We start from the raw sequence: 16,813 nt of genomic DNA on the forward strand, positions 1-16,813 counted from the left end.
TGATGTACGAAACTCTCATTTTAGTCTATAAAGTAACCAAAGTGCATTAAGACAAAAATTAAAAAGTCACCACAGACTTTTCTGAGTTTGTTTCACACTCAAAACTTCAATCTTGTTTGTACTAATCAAATTGCTGCTGCTCCTGAGAATGGCTCAGTTGGAAGTGAGCTTATTTTTTTTTTTTTTTAAATTTGGAAAATCATTCTATGATCAGGCAATTTTTTTTAAAAAAATGAAGTAGAAGGAATTTTTTTTAAGCATAACATTGTATTATTTTTCCTTTTTTCACAATCTATGATGCCAAGAATAACATGCTAAAACATATTTCCACTTTAATCTTCTTTCCATACTTCCATTTCCACCTTAAACAGATAATGAAATAAAAGTATCCCACTTCTGGTGAACTTAAACTGCAGCAAAAGTCCTTCTTGGTGACCTCTTATGTTTCTGCATTAATTACATGAGCAGACCTTGCTGTCACAAACTCCATGCATTTGAAAAATTATTCTATTTTAACACTGCTGAGGTTACAGTCAACCAGAAAGGTGTGATAGGCTTTGTTCTGTTTTAATGGAATATATTAAACAAGTTGTTATTGAATCTGATGCTGACAGAGGTGCACTTTGATTTTTTTTTTTTATTTACTTCAAATGTGACAGTAGTTTTCTCTCATTCTCATATTAGTTCTGTTCTTTTGATGCTGGGAAATGTAATTACAAAATTTTCATTTCCATGATCTGTGTATCAAAGGTTGTCCAGGAGGTTGCATGAAATGTTCATATTCTGGGCTGTGTCTTTAGAACATCATTTCTTCCTTCCATGAAACACTCTTTGGGCAGTTTTTCATACTGGTGTTTTTTGGTCAGAAGGATCAGAGTCCCAAGGCAATACAAGTACATAAGTAATTCAGAATCCTGTAAAATATCACTCTTCACAGGAGGTTCTACCCTGACATTTGGTAGCCAGGGGTGGTGAATCTACTGCAAAAAGAACAGTTGTAAAAGCAGAGACTGAGAGGAAAACAAGTAAGTTGAGGGAATGACCGCTTGGAGCAAGTATAGTAGTAATCTATTAAAGCAAGCAAACTTTCTATAGGCATAATTAAATTTAAAATGGATAAAAATGTTTGCTGTTGCCTATTATCAATTAACTACCTATGCAAATAGTCAAGTTATTTGAAAATTAATGTTATTTATGCACACTCCTGCCCTCTCTCTCTCTCTCTCTCTATCTATCTATCAGGTATGTGTGAACTCCAGGTTGTAAATGCAGAGACTGGCTCCTCTGACGTGGTTTGAAGGTTCCAGACACAAGGCATGTGATCAGCTGGAGATTAAGAAATCATAGAATCACAGAAAGGTTTGGGTTGGAAGAGATCTTAAAGATCATCCTGTTCCAACCCCCTGCCATGGGCAGGGACATCTTCCAATAGCCCAGGTTGCTCCAAGACCCATCCAACTTGGTCTGGAACACTTCCAGCTTCTCTGTGGAACACAGTGAGATGAATAAATGGATGTTTTATTTTAATTCTAAAGGAAAACATGAAGATTTTTGTCCAGTTTTGGGCAACCACATTTTGGCAGATACCATTGAAACGTCTGAACTCCCACTAAAAATAAACACCAAACAAAATTTAATTTATTATGATGATTTGTAATTCAAAGAATCTTGTAAAATGTTGTCCCTGGTGTGTTTAACACTATGACTACAGTTTAACAAAATAATTCTGTTTACATTATGCCATTAATGAATGGCCTTTTGATGCTTTCCAATTAGAGAAGAACAAGATATCAATAGAGAAATAAAATGAAAGCAAAAAAAGAAAAAATCATTACTGACAAACTTCCACGACATATTAGATCAAAACAGTTTCATTTCATTTGGAATTTTTTTTTTTTGAAAGAAGTTCAGTGATCAAAATTATATAAATAGTTTTGCCATTATTTTTGATTGACACAAATTGCAGTGAAATGTTGAAAGTTCAGAGGGGCGCATGCATTTAGATGGGTACTAAAGGAAATGTCAGTGGAGTGTCTGTAAGGTCACAGACTAACTTTGCTGCTGAGATTCAAGATGATCTGCAAATAAAAGAGATTCACAAACAGGACAAAAAACTTCATGTGATTAATCCTGTTTGGAGAAATATCCAGAGCTGTTGTGCGTAGAGAACTAAACAACACATCCCACTGTATATGATGTGTGTTACTTGGCTTTGCATCTCCAAAAACGCATCAAATCATCTCAACAGGCTACAAACTGAACAAAAAAAGAAAGATGTGGCATATCTGGACTCTTCAGTGCAGGTTATTTTGTCCTTACCTAGTGAAGTCTGTCATTTCCATCATGATCATGCACATCTGCTTTGCCAGCACAATGATGTCATTACCACTGTCATCCCACTTTGCCACCTCTGCATCCAGTTTGCTCTTCTCTTGGTGGAATATCTCTACCTGCTCAGCAATCTTAGCCTTCTCCTCCTGGGGAAGCTGAGCCATGATAGCCTGGAGAAAAAAGACAAGGTGGGCATGAAAAAAGGAAGCCAGAAACTTGACATTTCCAGTGGTCCAAATGGCAAGCACAGCTTCAGTTGATTTTCATGGGAGTTGAAGATGCCAAGCAAAATCCAGCAAGCATTTGATTTCTGTTAGGACAGGCAAACCCAAATCCACAGCATGTTTATAGCTCTCCTTGTACCTTCAAGATGATAAAAATTATATGACATACAGATTATTCACCAGTTGATACAGGAGGATTAAATTCCTATTAAATCTTAACTTCCAGGAAGAACAAAATGAAGGACATTTATGGGAAAAGGCAGGCTGAATTGCCAGTGTCTCCCCTAGTCTCATTCTCTGTCAGAAATCCAAGTTTCTGATTAACCCAATACTAAAATAAGCTATGACATGCAAGATAATACATTTACAGTGAATTGTAACAAACATGTCTTTTAATGATATTTAGTGTTCTGTCTCTTGGACGATATGCAAAAAGGCACTACACAGGTTGGTACTAATCTGCCTCAACATCAAGAAAGCAGAAAGTTCCCTGCCCTCTAAAAAAAACCCCAAAAAAACCAACCCTAAAAAACTATAATAATTACTTTTGAAGATCAAATGGACACTTCCAATAATGATTTCCAAGTTAACTCACTATTTGGCTTTAGGGGTTCTGAAGACCACATTATGCATTTAATGGGGTATGACACATATTTAAGTGTCATTACATTTTTTTTCTTGTTTATGTCACTTTCAATCAGCTGAAGTCTTTTTTCTACATATTCTTAAAATGCTCTTGGCTTTTAAAAGTTCATAATTGACCTTTTCCAAAACTGAAATGAAAAAGGGTTATAAACAGTAGATCAGAAAATGAGAAATTTGCAAGTTAATCAAATTAAAATTCAACACGAGTTTTAATTAGGTCTTATCAATGTAACTCAGCAGTTTCAAATGTTAGAATAAAAGTCCTTCCACAGAAAAATGCTGTGTAAGTCAAGCCAATAAATAAATAGATAAAATACACATAAAACCCTAGAACTGATGAATTAACTGAAGAGAACATGATAGGAGTGGTAAAATTTGGGAAGTGGATCTGAATGTCTTGCCTGCAGTTTCTTTTGGTGGCAGCTTCACCTGCACACGCTTTAAACTGGTATCCAGTGTTTTAATATTTCTGTTCCAGCTGGTGAGGTGCTTTCAAAGCAGCCATATCCTACAGCAAATGCAACTCATTCATTCCAGTTTTATTTCCACTGAAGGCCAACACAAGCCTTTCTACTGAAATACTAACAGCTTTATGGAGTAAGCATATTAAACAAATCCATTACATTCCACAAATAAAAATGTTTTGAATATTTTCTGCAGAAACGGTTCAGATAAGATACTATTCCACTTAGCAGAATCATTTCAAAGAGTCACTGCAGAGTGTGGAATGGGCTTCTGCTTAGCATGTTTTCCTTTTAGGTTTTTGTCATTTGTTGTTTCCTCTGACATATTGCAATCTATGTTATTCAGGAACTGTCCTTATAATGTATTATGTTTATACAGTGTTTGCAGCTGATCAAAGCAGAAGGTTTTAAGTGTAGCAATAATAATAACTGTAATAAATGTAGTAGAATTTAAGACTCCTAAGTCCCTAGGTGAACTCAATTCTTAGTAAAAAAATTACTGCAGTCTTTACTTGGTTTTCAGATCAAGAAAGGATGATATGCTACTAGTCCTAAATGTAACCAAAAAATGGAAAAGACTATGAAATTTGATAGAATACTCTGTACTGTACCTCAATTCTGCTGTACCTGAAACTTACTTTAGTAGTCAAGTCTTTGAATATAACAGAAAGCACTTTATGCTCTTTAAAATATAAAAATCACAAAAGATAGTCATCTCCCTCCAGAACACAGTTCTGTCATCCTTCTCACAGTGAGGCATCCAGCTATCATTTTGAAATTCTTGGTACTGCATGGTTTTCACTGTCATTTCCTGGTCACCCAGCTCTCTGGGATAGGATCTACAATCCATCTCTCTTCTTGTAGATAAAAATGAATATATGTATTATGTCCTTGTGATTTAGTGATAGAAATCCAGCTTTTCTGATACATGGTATGATTTATTTACCATCTGTGTTCAATATTCATGGAAATTAATTTAAGACAAAAAGAAATATCTGCCCATTACACTGGCTCCATGTCTCACATTTCTCCCATACTTTTAAGTAAGCTTCTTTTAGATTTGTGTAACTCTTCTGTTTCTTTTCAGGGTGTAAAATCTTTATGCTAAGTTCCAACATACTCTGAGTCCTAGAGCAGCTAAAAACTCCACTGTCCTGCTGCTCTGAATTGATTTTTCAAAGCATCATTGCCTTTTGATCTTTAGGTTCTCAGCCCTATAAATCCTCTTGCAGAATCCAAGGTAAGAAATCCCCATTCCAGCTACGAGCTTTTGCTACTGTTTGTTTAAGTGTGTGAGGACACATCAGAAGAAACCACAGACTTGTGTGAAACAACCATAAAAATCATTCAGGTAACTCCCAGTTCCCCACTGGTCCTCTGCTGGAAAATGTTTAAGGCTTATTTTTTAAACTCTCTTTCCAGTCAAGTATATTTTCACTATGTCATTTTCCCCTCCAATTATATTCTGATGGGTTTTTTAATAATGTGATATGAGCAGCCTATTCAGTATGAAGTAAACATTCATCAGAGGGTGGCATAATCCCGAGTGTTAACAGGAATATTCCTGAGTGTTAACAAACTTCACTTCCCCAGCACCTGTGACCCCTGAAGCACTCATCAGCTTCATTTGCAATCCCCGTGCACAAGCTGAGGTCGCAAATCACAATGACTGGAGTTTATCATGATGTAATTACCCTGGCAAAATTACATTGACTCAGTAGCAAATGTCTTCAATTACAATTAAATTACAGGGACTACTCGGTAGCTTAAACAGATCTTCTTGACAGGTTTGCACACTGGGAAACATGACTAATGTAAGATTTCTCTGGATACAGCACATGGTGCCCTGATGGGATTTTTTTTATTTTTTTTTTTAATTTGCTGACTACTCCCACAGCCTTCAGCACATTCCAAACCTGCAAAGCCTCCTCTTACAGCAGTAGCTGGAGCAAACAGCTGATACAAGGCACCATGAAAGCCTCAGGAAGATCATTCAATGAAGTCAGTGCTACTCCAATAGGTGCGACACGAACTTTCAACACTTAGTTCAGGTTGGTTCTGTCCTTTCTTAAACGACCCTGAAGATTGGAAATCACTGCCTTTGCTTTCTGAGGCACAGCTTTTTATTGGTGGCTATACAGACATTAATGTTTTATGTGGGGTTTATACTCACCCTGGCACTCTGGCCAGCAATAAGCTGGTCATCCTCAGTCTGTACACTTGTTCGGCTGCGAACGTCATAATCTTCCTGCTCGAAGTCTGAATCATCCTCCAGCTCTTCAGGGGTCTAGAGAGAGAGAGAGACAGGGAGAGAAGGCCAAAGAGAGGAGATGACAAGCTTAGAAAGAATACAGACAAAGTCCTATGCACAGTAAGATCTTATTTCATAGATCCCTTGCCCAGGAAATGCTGTTCTGTTTCCCTTTTAAATGAACTTGTCTGCCCAAGCAGTCAGGAACTGAAATTGAATTGTCTTAAAAATTAAGTTGTTTCACCTCTAGTTTTCTTTACAAATAACATTTGTCATTACCTTGCCACAACTTTTCTTACTGCAATTTCTCTTAACTCTGTTAACATGATGAATGCAGTTCCAGGAACAAATATTCTTTGGAAACACTAACAACTAGAATGCTGTATTTCAAAATAATGTTATTTCTTATATAAATGGACACTAATACTATTATATTACTGGAAGCTACATGTAATCTTCAAAAGAGAAAGTAAATATCTGGGAAAAAGCAACTGACATCCTGGAAGAAAAATTTATCAAAACAAATAAGAGATTTCCCATTAAAAGAAATTGTAAATGATGTCAACTGGTTTTCAAATAAATATAAAGTTTATAACCTGTGTTATCTTGTTAATTCACATGGTTCTTTTCAGATACAGGGCTTTGGAATTTGACTCATCCCCTGACTGAAATCATGTTATCTCCATTGCTGGTGCTACAAATGGTGTGAGGGTCTCTAAGCAGATTGGTTAAATCTAGTTACATATATGCAGGCTTCAGCTTTTTTAAAATTTCAGAGGGAGGGAGGAAAAAAAATAACTGATGGATATGTTTATTTGGGCTTTTTCATCTTCTAGCAAAAAATCAGGAGAAAAGAATTTCCTTATGTATATACAGAGAGACAGTATAAATAAAATCACTATTTAGTACTATATTTATTATAGACGATGCAAAAAAAGAGTCTTTAGAAAGAAGATTATATTCCATTTTGTGACTGAATAGCCTCTAGGACAACAGTCTGGCCATGAGTAACTTCTGTAGGTACAATACATGATGATGGTGACAGAAGAAGAAGAATAAGATCACAGTAACTGTATCACCTTACTGGATACCCCCGTGTGCCCCCAGTGTCAATCTCGGAGGCCATTACAGAAGAAATCATCCATGCTGGCATTCCATGCTTGGAGGCAACGTCAAGCTTTTTAGCAGAGGTGCTAATCATTGCCAGTTGTCATTACAGCTCTGCCTTGAAGATGCTCAGTCACTAGGAACTGCTCCAAACCCTCTAACATAACGTGGAGAAGTCTTTTGGCGGTGTTTATATTCCAGCCTGGCTTCCAACGTGAAGTGCACATCACTGTTTGGAGCTGCATGGCGAAGTGCACAGGATGGGGAGAGTAAAACACAGCCATCATCATTTGGCTTGAAGAGTATGAATTAAATATGTGTTTCGATGCCGAGTGCTGGAGGAAGAAGTAACCAAGTGTGACAGTGTGGTAATGGAACTCAGGCTGCATCTCTGAAGAGAGACATGTACAAACAGTGTGTGTAACAGGACAGACAGCACGAGAAGTTTAGATGAGAAATGAATTTACCTTTTCTCTACTGTCACAGGAAAAACAGAAAGATTGGTACCCATCATTAAAATGACCAATGGTCTTGTTTTCCAATCACCTTTAATCACTTTATTTTCTCTGCTCAGCTGCCTGAGGGCAGGGTGTGACCTTAAAATCTGTCACAAACAAACAAGCTACAAAGAGAATCATACAACTCCCTGAGCAGAGAGAGTATTTTCTGTCATAGGGCTCTGCCTGCACTTTCCTGGGAAGAAAAGGAATAGGATGGAGAGCTTCAACCCTTTCTTCATAAATCAGTTGTCTCTGACCCATCCTCCAAGTCCATTTAATTACCCAGTTTCACTGGCTATTGTAACACCTGTATCCTTTCACCCCCAAATATCCTCCTCTTAGTTTCTTCTATCTCCACTTTTATAGATAAGAATATAAAAAATAAAGTGCAGTCCTCCCCCAGCCTTTCACAGTCAGACATCAGTAAAGTAAGGGTGTAACATTAAAAATACACATCTCAACACTGTAACCAGTAAGAACATCCATGAAGATGTCCCTTAAAAAGCAAAAATATTCTGAAAATTCTATTCAAGGATTTACTCTTAAAGTAAGATTCAGAAAAAAACGTATTGCTGTTGTTGTTTGACACTCCTAACATTAACATTTGTGGTCTTTCAAAGACTGAAATTTAATGGGTATAGGTGTTGAACTTGGAGAAAATGTAGTACAAAGCAAAAGGACCAGTAATGCAACTAATACACTCCAAGCACATTACATCTCCATATTTCTCCTCTGTACATGTGAGATCTAATTCAAAATGATCTTTCAGATTCATTTCATTCTCTTTAGGTTTTTAAGTGTGGTGAATTTAACATCCTTGTTTTCTTCCCCAGATAGCTACATTTTTCATTGAGGGGAAGGACTGGAGTCTGTCTGATGCCATTTCAAACATCTTCATGCTTTTCAGCCTTGCACCATTCCTTTGTTTTAGCTGATCTCTTGGACATGCAGCCCACATAGAATAGAATCTCCCTTTTGTTTAGACACAAAGGTATAAAAAGAAATATTGAAGTTCCTTGACTTAAAGACTTCTGCTCTTAGCAGGGCCTTCTAAAAATACCATAACAACTCTAATTTTTGTGTACAACTAACAGGACCTTGGTATTTAAAACCTAGTTTCCGTGACAGCAGAGTCTGAAACTCAATTTATCTGACTTGGAGGATGGAAGGACTGGATCCATCTTGCAGACACATGGACTTATGGTCACATAAATATGGATTTGAGACTTGTTTCCAAACAAAACTGACAACTGCCAGTGGCAGGAGAAGCTACAGTAATTTTCAAAACTAATAGATTTTATGAACTGACTGATTTCAGCAGAAAACTGGGCCATTTTCATCATTTTTAGTCTGTCTGGTTTGTAGCACAGGCCATAAGACTTCCCAGGACAACTTCTTTTTCAAATAGAGTATCTCTACTACACAAAGAGTATATTCTTCATTCATCTAACTCAGATGAATTCTTCCAGTGAAGAATATTCTTTCACAATCCCAGATAAATCACCCAGTAAATACATACTTTCTCTTTTAAGATGCATGTTTTATTTCTAATATGAATATGGTGACTTTCAACTTCCAGGCACTGGAATATTTTGTTTAAATATCTCTCTGACTGTGAGAGTAAAGAGCTTGCTGTAAACAAAATACCTTCCATCACTATTTTTTTTTTTTATCTTTTGTGACTGCTGTATAAAAATGTGAATTATACAAGTATAAGTCATAAAATGGCATATATATGCAGATAAGTGCTATTTGTTTCATATTTCACCATCGCAAATATACTTGATGAAGATAGAAACCCCACTATGCTACACTGCTGTATGCACTTAGAAATTGTAAGATGCAATTATAAGAATTTCAACACTGTGAACACCAAGTCAAGCTAACCTTGTAATGAGAGGAAAGACTGAAAAGATGAAAAGATACTCCCCTATTTTTTACCACAAAAATGCCCTTTAATTCTAAAAGATAAGGAGAAAAAAAAAAAAGTAGACCTTATAATATGCTTTTATATCCAACTCCACACTCTTCTGTACATTTGTTTTGGTACAATTGAACCCTGAGTGATTCAGGTGCAAGCAGTACCTGAGTGCCTAAGTCAGAGAACCTCTCTCACTGCAGGTCTTTGGTTGTTTAATGATTTACAGTAAAACCTAACACTTCAAATTCAGTCTGAGAAGTAGCAGGCAGTCAATGCAGACAGTGGAACCCATAACACCCTTTGGAGATAGGCTGTTTCAAAAGATGATGGGATTCTGCATCAGATCTAGTTTTCCAGAGGACCTGAAAAGTTGCAGCACTTTGGTTTTCTCCACAGTGGCTGCCCCACAGGTGATGATGGCTAAACCTGTACTGACAAGTGTGGAAGAGTGGAAGGGCATTAACACACCCAAACAGTCTGGGGATAAGGACCCCACACTGCCCTCATTCCATTTTTATTCAGACTCATTGTAGTCTTCTCTCATGGACTGAAAGTCCCTTAAAGATAGAACAGAAATGCTGTTAATCATAGCATTGTAAAATAGAACATCCTGAGTTGGATCCACAAGGATCATCGAGTTCAACTCCTGGCTCTGCACAAGACAGGCCCCAAAAAAATCCCACCATGTGCCTGAGAGCATTTTCCAAAAGCTTCCTGAACTCTGTCAGCCTTGGGGCCATGGTCACTTCCCTGGGGAGCCTGTTCCAGTGCCTGACCACCCTCTGGGTGAAGAACCTTTTCCTGATATCCAACCTAAACCTCTCCTGACACAACTTCAGGCCATTCCCTTGGGTCCTAGGGGGCTCACAGAGCACATCCTCCCAAAGAATCAAGTTTCTGTGCTCTAAGATTACTCTGTAAAATGAACAAAAACACAGCAAGAAGGAGCACCTGGAGATTGGCTCCAAAAATGCACTCCTGACCCAAACAGATGTAACACTGAGGTTAATGCAGATGCCACTAAAGGCAAGGTTTCTAATAGCAAAGGCCATGTGTGAAAAGAGCAAACTGGCCTCAGAGAGACATAAGAATGAGAAAAGGTGCCATTGTGATTCCTCCTAAGTGCAGAGAGGGTTTCTAGCTAATAACTGAGGGAATTTCATAAACAGCTGTGAAAAAACAAAGTGTAGTTTAATCCCTGCACAGTAATAGGAAAGATGTCGGAATGAAATTATTATTTTCTATTTTATTTTTCGGTTCTATAATTATACTCTTAAATTCATTTATACTACTTCTTAAGTTGTGGAAGGGATTTTTTCCTCTGTGTAGTTCATAATAATAGTCCTCAATGAAAAAATGAGTCTCCTTTCTCCTCCAGAGGGAAAATAAATTCTCCCCTTGTGAAAGAAAAAGAGAAGAACAGAGATTATCTCCCTTTCCTTCAGCTTACCAAAAGTAATAATACCAACCAAAATTAATTTTAAAAGTGGCTTTATTTACTCTATGAAATGAGAGAATCATCTCAGATAAATTCAATCTTTCACGGCTTGCACACAAACAATCACTGCCTGAAAATAATTGTGTCAGATGCTCTAAAAAGTTTGCAAGGTCGGGTTTTTGTTTTTTTTTTTTAATAATTCTTTGAGAAGTTTTATAGCCTGAATTAAAGGGGTGCATGAGATTTGATAAATTATTAGATAAAAATATTCTAAAAACTTTCTTCTATAGCTTAATGCCTCACCCTTTAATTATACATTCCATTTCAGGGTGACATGTTCAGATGGGAATGAGTATCTCAAAGTGAAACTAATTTTGTTTTCTACAGAGAATAAGGTTCTGATTCAGCAAACTCTGGTCTGTGTAAGCTTATATATGTGGATTTTTCCAGTTAACTCACAAGGATAATGAGTCCATTTATGTGCTTTAGTTCTCTGCCTGGGTAAGGAGTACTACATTTAGCTCCATAAATACATTAATTGTCTGAATGCAAAAATAAATCTTCCTAATCTGGGTAAGCAGAATTCATTAACTCATATCATACAACGAGTGGAAAGTAGTAGTGATACAATTGCAAAAGTAACTTGGGAGGACTGCAGAGCCTGCATGCTGATCAGCTTTCCAAGTAAACAGGACAGTGAGGCAGAAATGAAATAAGTGAATGTGCCTCCAGAATATAAAATGGTGCTTTGTGCTTAGCAGAAACATCTCACCAGGACAGTCTCATGGCAGCCTCTCAGGGACAACTCTGATGTACAGGAGGGTGCTGGAAGACAGAACTCTGTGTAGGGGATGGGAAAGTGTGTTTCTATAGGAGATCCCACCTGATGGTTGTGCCTCATGAAGCGATTTCAAATGACTAGAGAAGACTAAAATGTGCTAAGAAGTGCTTCTTGTCCTAAGAGAAGTTTGGAAACTGCTTCTACAGACTAAGGAACTGGATAATCAGGGAGGGAAAAAGGAGATTCTTTGCTATGCAGATCTTTCATTTCATAGAACCACAGAATCATAGAATGGTTTGGGTTGGAAGGGACCTTAAAAGCCATCCAGTCCCACCCCCTGGCATGGGCAGGGACACCTTCCACTAGTTCAGGTTGCTCCAAGCCCTGTCCAACCTGGCCTTGGACACTTCCAGGGATCCAGGGGCAGCCACAGCTTCTCTGCCCAACCTGGGACAGGGCCTCACCACCCTCACAGGGAAGTAATTTAAGTAAAGATTTCCATCCTAGTCCAGAAGAGTTGCCAATACTATGATGCTGCAGACCCAGAAACAGGATGGGTTTGCCCCTGTCATCAGTCATGACTATAATTTAGGCTACCTGAGATGAGCACTGGGAATGAGAATGGAATTTATGTTTCACAGTTATAAAATTAAGCCTGCCAAAAGCTTTTTCTGTAAATGTTAATACATAGTGAGAGATGAATAAAATGGAGCTATTTTGGAGTGCTCCAACTGCCTGAAGTCTTACATTAGAGCCATAATACACTCCCAACCACAAGTGTATGTTACCTGTTTGCTCAAAGGGATGAGTTGGTGTTTTAGCCCTGTTATTTGCTTCATAAGAAATAAAAATCCTCTATGATTTTCTCCCCAGCTTTATGTGTATGTGGCTCTCATTAGAGCAGATTCAAGGTAATTTGGGTTTCAAATAACAGTTTCAGTTGCTGAAGAGATGTCCAAACTAGGTTTGGTTTGCTGTTTTTATGTTTTAAATCTTTGACTGCAGACTACAGTGAAAAGCAACACACACCTACTCTCATAATAATGATGTTGTTCTGTGGTTTCTTTTATTTATTTGTTTGTTTTATTAAAAGATGTCTAAGCAAATTGAATCAACTGGTTAGTCAACACTGAAATGACACATTTATACCTCAATAAACATTCAAAACCATCCCTGCAGAGGCTCACTGGAGCAGCAAGATAATTTATTTATTCATTTAGATTTTAACCAGACCTACCTCACATCCTAGGCAGCACACATATATTAGGAAAAGAACCCAAATAAACAAAACAACAAAAATCTACACAAACTTTGAAGACCTTGGGAAATTAATTCTATTACTATGGAAACAGTAATGAAGTTTGCATCTATTGGCAGTTGCAATCAAATCTTCTCCGAGGTGATTAACATATTAATTGTGGTTCATCTACGAAAACAACCTCATCTCTTTATCTACTAATTCTTTTTTGTTGTATATACTTTTGTTTCGCGCTTGTTTCAATATCAACCTTTTCTGGCTTATTACAACACAAGGTCGATTCCAAGAAGCTTTTGTGTTTCTCTCATCCAACGTGATACTTCCCTGCCAGTCCCAATTTTACTCCCCGGGTGCTTCACATACCCTTATCATCAGAACAGCTTTCCTGATGTCACGAACTCCGTCGTAAACCAGGCGGGAGGCGTCGATGAACTCATTCTCCTCAAAGGGCTGGGGGACGTTGGCGCTCAGAGCTTCAATGGCAACCTCCACTTGCTCAGCAAAACGTGGCATAACTGGGTCAAACACAACAAAAGGAAGATTAGACACCTTCTTTCACGACCGTTCTCCCCCCGCTCTCGGGCAGAGACTCTTTCCAACAGATGTGGGACACGCTGTTCTTACAATTCCAAGACACAGGAAGGCTCGTGGCATGGGTTTGCACCGATGCTGCACATGCAGGGCTCTGGTACATTTTCTGGCAGCAGAAAAATAATGATCTTCGCATTCTCTCCCCCAGTTGCACAACAAAGAATGGAAAGCTTCCTTTAAAAAGTGTGATTTACTAACTTTCAAAAGACTGCAGGATACCTGAGCAACCAGTTAACTACATTTAAAAGCTTTACAACTTGGAATGAACAGAGTACATATTTATACCAAGTGATCAAAGCAAACTGTAGCCATTATGCCCATTCATTTAGAGAACTAACTGCAGTCTAGCTCACACTGAATAATAATAATTATATAAAGGACAAAATGTAAAATCAAGCATATTACTTCTGAGAAGGCACTTAAATGAAACTTTTGTTTCTTCGCTATCATCATGTATATAATACAAAAAAAAGTCATAGATACTAGCTAACAGTATTATAAACTGTGGTATGAACTTTTTAATACATAGCTTAAAGCAATTATTACTTCTGTAAATAGTTTCAGGGCATTCCTTGACGCAGCAAGAGGCTTTTCTCCAAATTTTGTACAGGATTCCTTTGAAGGTATAATCACTTTCTGCACATCATGTTTGCAAAAATCTTCCCCAAATCAGTCCTCTAACAACTTACAGCCAAATCCTACAACAGGAACATGAATGTCAGGTCCCACTGATGATAATGCACCTAGGCTCCTGTACTTATTAACTCCTCTGCAAAACTTTAGACTTAATATTGGAGGAAACCTGGATTCACTAGAAACCTGGATACAAAATCCAGTGGGATTAATTTTAAAGAATTCAAGGAACTTGGGTCAAGCTTGATTTATAGATAGACATCTTTACATTATATTCATGTCATTTTTAATCTAGCATTTAGGTATCTAAATCATGTACCACTGGCTTTACTATTTTGGCAGTATAATTGGAAGAACAGGGAAAGATGATTCCTAAATCATTCAGTTGCCTTTTTTTGTTGTTAAAATATTACCTTTCCGGACTATCTTTTCCCTAGACCCTATTTTTAATGCATTTCTTGGTAACTTGAACCCGACTGATGAATACAAAGAGGAATTTCCAGTGTTATTTTCATCCAGAGCAGTGATAATCTTTCCTAGGAAGGAAACTTTCACTGTGACATGAAACCACATTTTCTTCTTGACTGAATATCCTTAAATTTATTTTAATCATAATGAAAACTACATTTTATACATCTTACTATTTGGTTTAAAGTAAAATCACAAAAAAACATGATTCAAGAATAGTTTACATTATGAAGAACAAGTGGCAGCAACCATGAGCTCAAACTTGCTGTTTCTGGCACTCAAGTATTACTCACTGGATATTAAGGGGGAACCCTTTAAAGTTCAAGATATAGTGATTCAAATCTTATTTATATGTATATACACACACACACATACATATATATATATACACATATATATATTTGTTCATGAACACAGATGAAAGAACAAAATTGTATCTTCCATGAAGATAATATTCAGTAAGTGCTTGGGATATATTGAAGAAAACAGGAAAAAGTGGCAGCAACAATAGACTTTAAAAAAGTAAACATTAACAAAACATTGCCAGGCAGAGGGGAAACATTCTAATTAGAAAAGAAGCATGAGAGAGCTGGAAGTTTTGGGAAGAATATTAATAAATGCATATATCAAATTATCTTAATTAATAGAACACTTGAAAGTGTAGTAGGAGACTAATACGAGTGCATAAGGAAGTCTTTAGACTGATTATCAAAAAGCAATCATTCAAAATACAATGAAAAGAAGTAAACCTAAAGAATAAATCAGAAATTATTTAGGGTCATAGGGATAAAACAAGTGAAACTAGAGATGCAAAAATGACAACAAAAAGGAGGTAAACCCCTTAATATTAAGGGTTAAATTAAATTTAACCTTAAATTTCTGTCTAGAATTTCCTAACTAGCAGAGGTGGTCAGGTATTTGATATAATTAACAGGAGATGCTACAGACCTGAATTAGGAATGGGCAGTTTGGAGAACATTTACATTAACATAAGGAAATTTATCTTTTACATATGCCTTCAAGTTATCAGAGCATGGTAAAATTTACCCTGTAGTTCTTAAGAAAAATAAAAACAATTTATGAACCATCTTTTAGAACTCAAGGAAAACAATAACAGTGAAAATTCCAGGGATTTAGAAAAAGAAAAAAGGAAGCATATACCTATTATTATAAAGCTAGAGAAAAAAGGAAGGGAGATTTATAGAATATTCAACATAATTTTAGTACCCAGAAAGAAAATGAAACATGACGTAGAGCAATTAATTTTTAATTGTCTTGTAAATAATGAGCAGATGTTGGACAGGCAATGGATTTGTCAAAATAGGTTCCACCAAGCTTTTACAATATTTTCCTTGACAGGGCAGGTATCAGTGGTGGTGGGGAAGCAGAAATGATACAGCTTGACTTTGGTAAAATCTTTGCAATGGTCACCTGGGGGGTTCTCAGAAACAAAACAAGGGAAATGCAAATTAAACCACTGTAAGGTGGAAAGTTAGATTTTATTAGTTTTCCTGAATTAACTTGACCACACGTGTTACCACAATGACTTCCACTGGGTGTGGAAGCCTCTTCCACCCGTTCTGACTTTGCAGAGCTGGCTATAATTTAGTCCTTAATTTACATTGCTACACGTGACCATTATCTGCTCTTTCAAAATGGAAATAGCTATCAAACTACTTTATGAATTGCTTGCTTGTCGACTGCATTTTTACATCAGTGCTCACTTTTGATTAGACAAGCAAGAAAAAACATCTTAAACTAATAAGATGCTATTACTTACAGCTTCTCCATGCATATGTGGCCATTTAATGCAGTAAAGTTTTTGAAAATTGAGTTGAAAACTGTATTATTCTCCAGTTAAGGTTATTGAGCTCCATGACAAACAACCTCCAGTCCTTCTTATCTATCATTTCCTGTACAACGAAGGATATTCTTATCCCAATAGCAAAAGAATTACAAGTAAAATTCAGGCAAAGGCACGGACCTGTATCTGGAGTTAAAGCTTGCAAATGCATCAGATAGAGAATGATTCATTTATTATGCACAGAGACATTGGCTATGAATTTTAGATTCAGAAGCAAATCAATACTTCTGGGGAAAAATTAAACATTGGTTTCATAGTTTGAGCCGTGGCCTTGAAAACAGTTATGCATATGCTTAGACTGAAAAATGTGAGCCATTAACACTTCTGGGCCTAACTA

The 16,813-nt window shown here is 36.9% G+C and overlaps 1 protein-coding gene across 1 annotated transcript in view; it reads right to left on the reverse strand.

The window, feature by feature from the left end:
- Positions 1-16,813, reverse strand: part of CTNNA2 (catenin alpha 2) — a 350,732-nt gene that overhangs the window by 32,048 nt on the left and 301,871 nt on the right. The window contains exons 7-9 of the mRNA XM_029964516.1: positions 13,284-13,435; positions 5,838-5,951; positions 2,320-2,501 (exon numbers count right to left, since the gene is read on the reverse strand). Of these exons, the coding sequence (XP_029820376.1) occupies positions 2,320-2,501; positions 5,838-5,951; positions 13,284-13,435 (448 nt within the window). The remainder of the gene's footprint in view (positions 1-2,319; positions 2,502-5,837; positions 5,952-13,283; positions 13,436-16,813) is intronic.

Source organism: Manacus vitellinus, unplaced genomic scaffold (assembly GCF_001715985.3).
Source record: "Manacus vitellinus isolate BGI_N305 unplaced genomic scaffold, ASM171598v3 scaffold_109_pilon, whole genome shotgun sequence".
Classification (NCBI taxonomy): domain Eukaryota; kingdom Metazoa; phylum Chordata; class Aves; order Passeriformes; family Pipridae; genus Manacus; species Manacus vitellinus.